This window comes from Penaeus monodon, chromosome 31, assembly GCF_015228065.2.
Source record: "Penaeus monodon isolate SGIC_2016 chromosome 31, NSTDA_Pmon_1, whole genome shotgun sequence".
Classification (NCBI taxonomy): domain Eukaryota; kingdom Metazoa; phylum Arthropoda; class Malacostraca; order Decapoda; family Penaeidae; genus Penaeus; species Penaeus monodon.
Window position 1 is genome coordinate 22,956,508 of NC_051416.1, and position 2,088 is coordinate 22,958,595.

The 2,088-nt window shown below is 43.4% G+C and overlaps 1 protein-coding gene across 1 annotated transcript; it reads left to right on the forward strand.

The window, feature by feature from the left end:
- Nucleotides 1–93: 93 nt before the first annotated feature.
- Nucleotides 94–2,082, forward strand: LOC119593104 (the record flags this gene model as incomplete). Its single annotated transcript, XM_037942069.1, is given in 2 exon segments — nucleotides 94–307; nucleotides 625–2,082. Coding segments are annotated over 2 exon segments (1,250 nt in total), but the record flags the coding sequence as incomplete, so codon positions are not given.
- Nucleotides 2,083–2,088: the final 6 nt, after the last annotated feature.

Below are 2,088 nucleotides of genomic sequence, written 5' to 3' on the forward strand. Positions count from 1 at the left end.
CTGTTATTACAAATGATAAGAATATAAGATAGTTTAATCATAATTCAAGAGAATGGTTTTTCATAGCATTACTAACATCCTGAAATGGTTTAGGCTGCAGTGCTAGCCTTCCCGGAGCAACTCTTGCGGGGAATATCCTTGGATATGAGGCTGCCTATGTTGCAAGTCGGGTTGCGGGTCGAGACGAAGCCTCTGCATGGCCTGGGACAGATGGGGTGGAAGGAGCAGCTTCATGCCAACCCACCAGTGCAGAGATTGCTGTGGATTATTTCTTGAAGAAACTTGCTAATAAGGAGATAAGCTTACGGTGGGTAAATGTTTTTTAATTGAACTCTTTACATTTTATATACCAGTCTATACATAAACTTCTACTAATACTACTCAAGTAATTTGAAAATAGAGGAACTGCTTTTCTGTGAGCTTGATGTAAGTAATAATTATAAAGTTGTGAATAATGATAGTTATCATTTTTGTGTTAGATAAAACTAATGGCTGTTTATGATTTGTAGTATTTTGTCAGCACAATCATATAAAGTTATTTTAGTAAAATAGGAACATTAATGACAACAAATAGTGAACAGATGTTCAGGGATCTGTACTCATGAGTCTTTTTTCAATCCACAGAAACCTTAATGTTGACAAGGAATGGGACAACAAAACAGAGAAAGATCTGTTGTGCTTCCCCAAAGCTCCCAATGAAGTGGAAGACGGCCATTTTAAGTATGGTGATCTGCATGAAAATGGACACTTGCTGATCCCGGGTCCTTCCCTGGACGGCAGAAGGGACCTCCGGAGATCTCAGTCCTTGGGGGATCTGAAAAATTCGGAGGAGCCAGAGTGCATGATTGATTCTGATCATGTACATCAGGATCATCCTGAGGAGACAGCAAGGTTAAGGCTGTCCAAACCAAAGCAGGACAGCTTGGACATGGAGTCAGAAAGTGGTGACATCGAAAACACAGATCCTGGGGCAGCTTCTGAAATCATAGGAGACATGGACTCCCCCTTGATGGATCTTGAGGTGCGGGGCATCTTGAGCCATCTGGACAATCCTGTGGATCCACACTGCAGCATGAGTGTTAGTAGCCTCAATCACGATTCTGTGTTTCAGCAGCACGAGCCGTCTTTTCAGTTGGTTGTAGATGAAGGAACAGATAAAGATGAAAGTAACTCCACTGAGCAGAGTAGTAGTGCCCCGTCGAAAGTGAAAAGCCTTAGAATTCACATTTCTCATTCCTCTAAACTAGAAAATCAGAGTTCAAATGAGTATGAATCGGAAACTGGTATACCAAATTCACCCACATTGTATATAAGTGGTGTTTCCATTTGCCGTTCCCCTGAGCCGCGGTCGCCCAAAGTTCAGCACCGAGAGACACGTTCTCCAAGCTTAACGCTTCCTCTATGCTGCACACCTGAACCTAGGTCCGTGGGGAGGCGAGGCTGGACATTTCGCCCCTGCCGATCTATAGTCGTTCTCGTTCTTCGTCCCTCGTGGTTCCAAGCTCAGCCACTCTTTCCTCGAGAGTCTCAGCACGGACAACTGGCACGTGTCTACATCTCTCCTCCTTATCCCTCCAAGCCACCAGAGCCACATCACCCTTTCTCCTGGGTGAGTTGCGTGTCTCAAGGTCGGCGTCAGAGCCCGAAAAGGGTCGCTTAGTGTTCCAGTTTCCTAAGTCCCCAACTGATGGTGCCCTCAGCTCTGTCTTGCATGTTGAAGAATCAAACTTGAGTTCCGATGACTTCCATGAAGCTTTGTTTCTTGGCAAATCGCCCAAACCCAACAAAAGAAAAAAGTCCAAGAAAGAGAGAAACAAAGATGCCAAGGATAGGAGTAAAAGTGAGAAAGAGAGCAAAGAAAGAAGTAAAGATGTGAAACAGAAAGAAAAAAGTAAAGAGAATGGGAAAGAGACCAAAGAGAGGAAGGAATGTAAAGATAAGAGGAAAGTGAAGGAGTTGACTTCAGCCGTATGATCGTTTCTTGAAGTTTGAATTTTCACGGTTGTCCTGAAACGCTTGTAGAATCTCTATGGAAATCTAATATTAAGGGTGGGATTGATGCACTTACTGTTACAAGTATTTTCACTT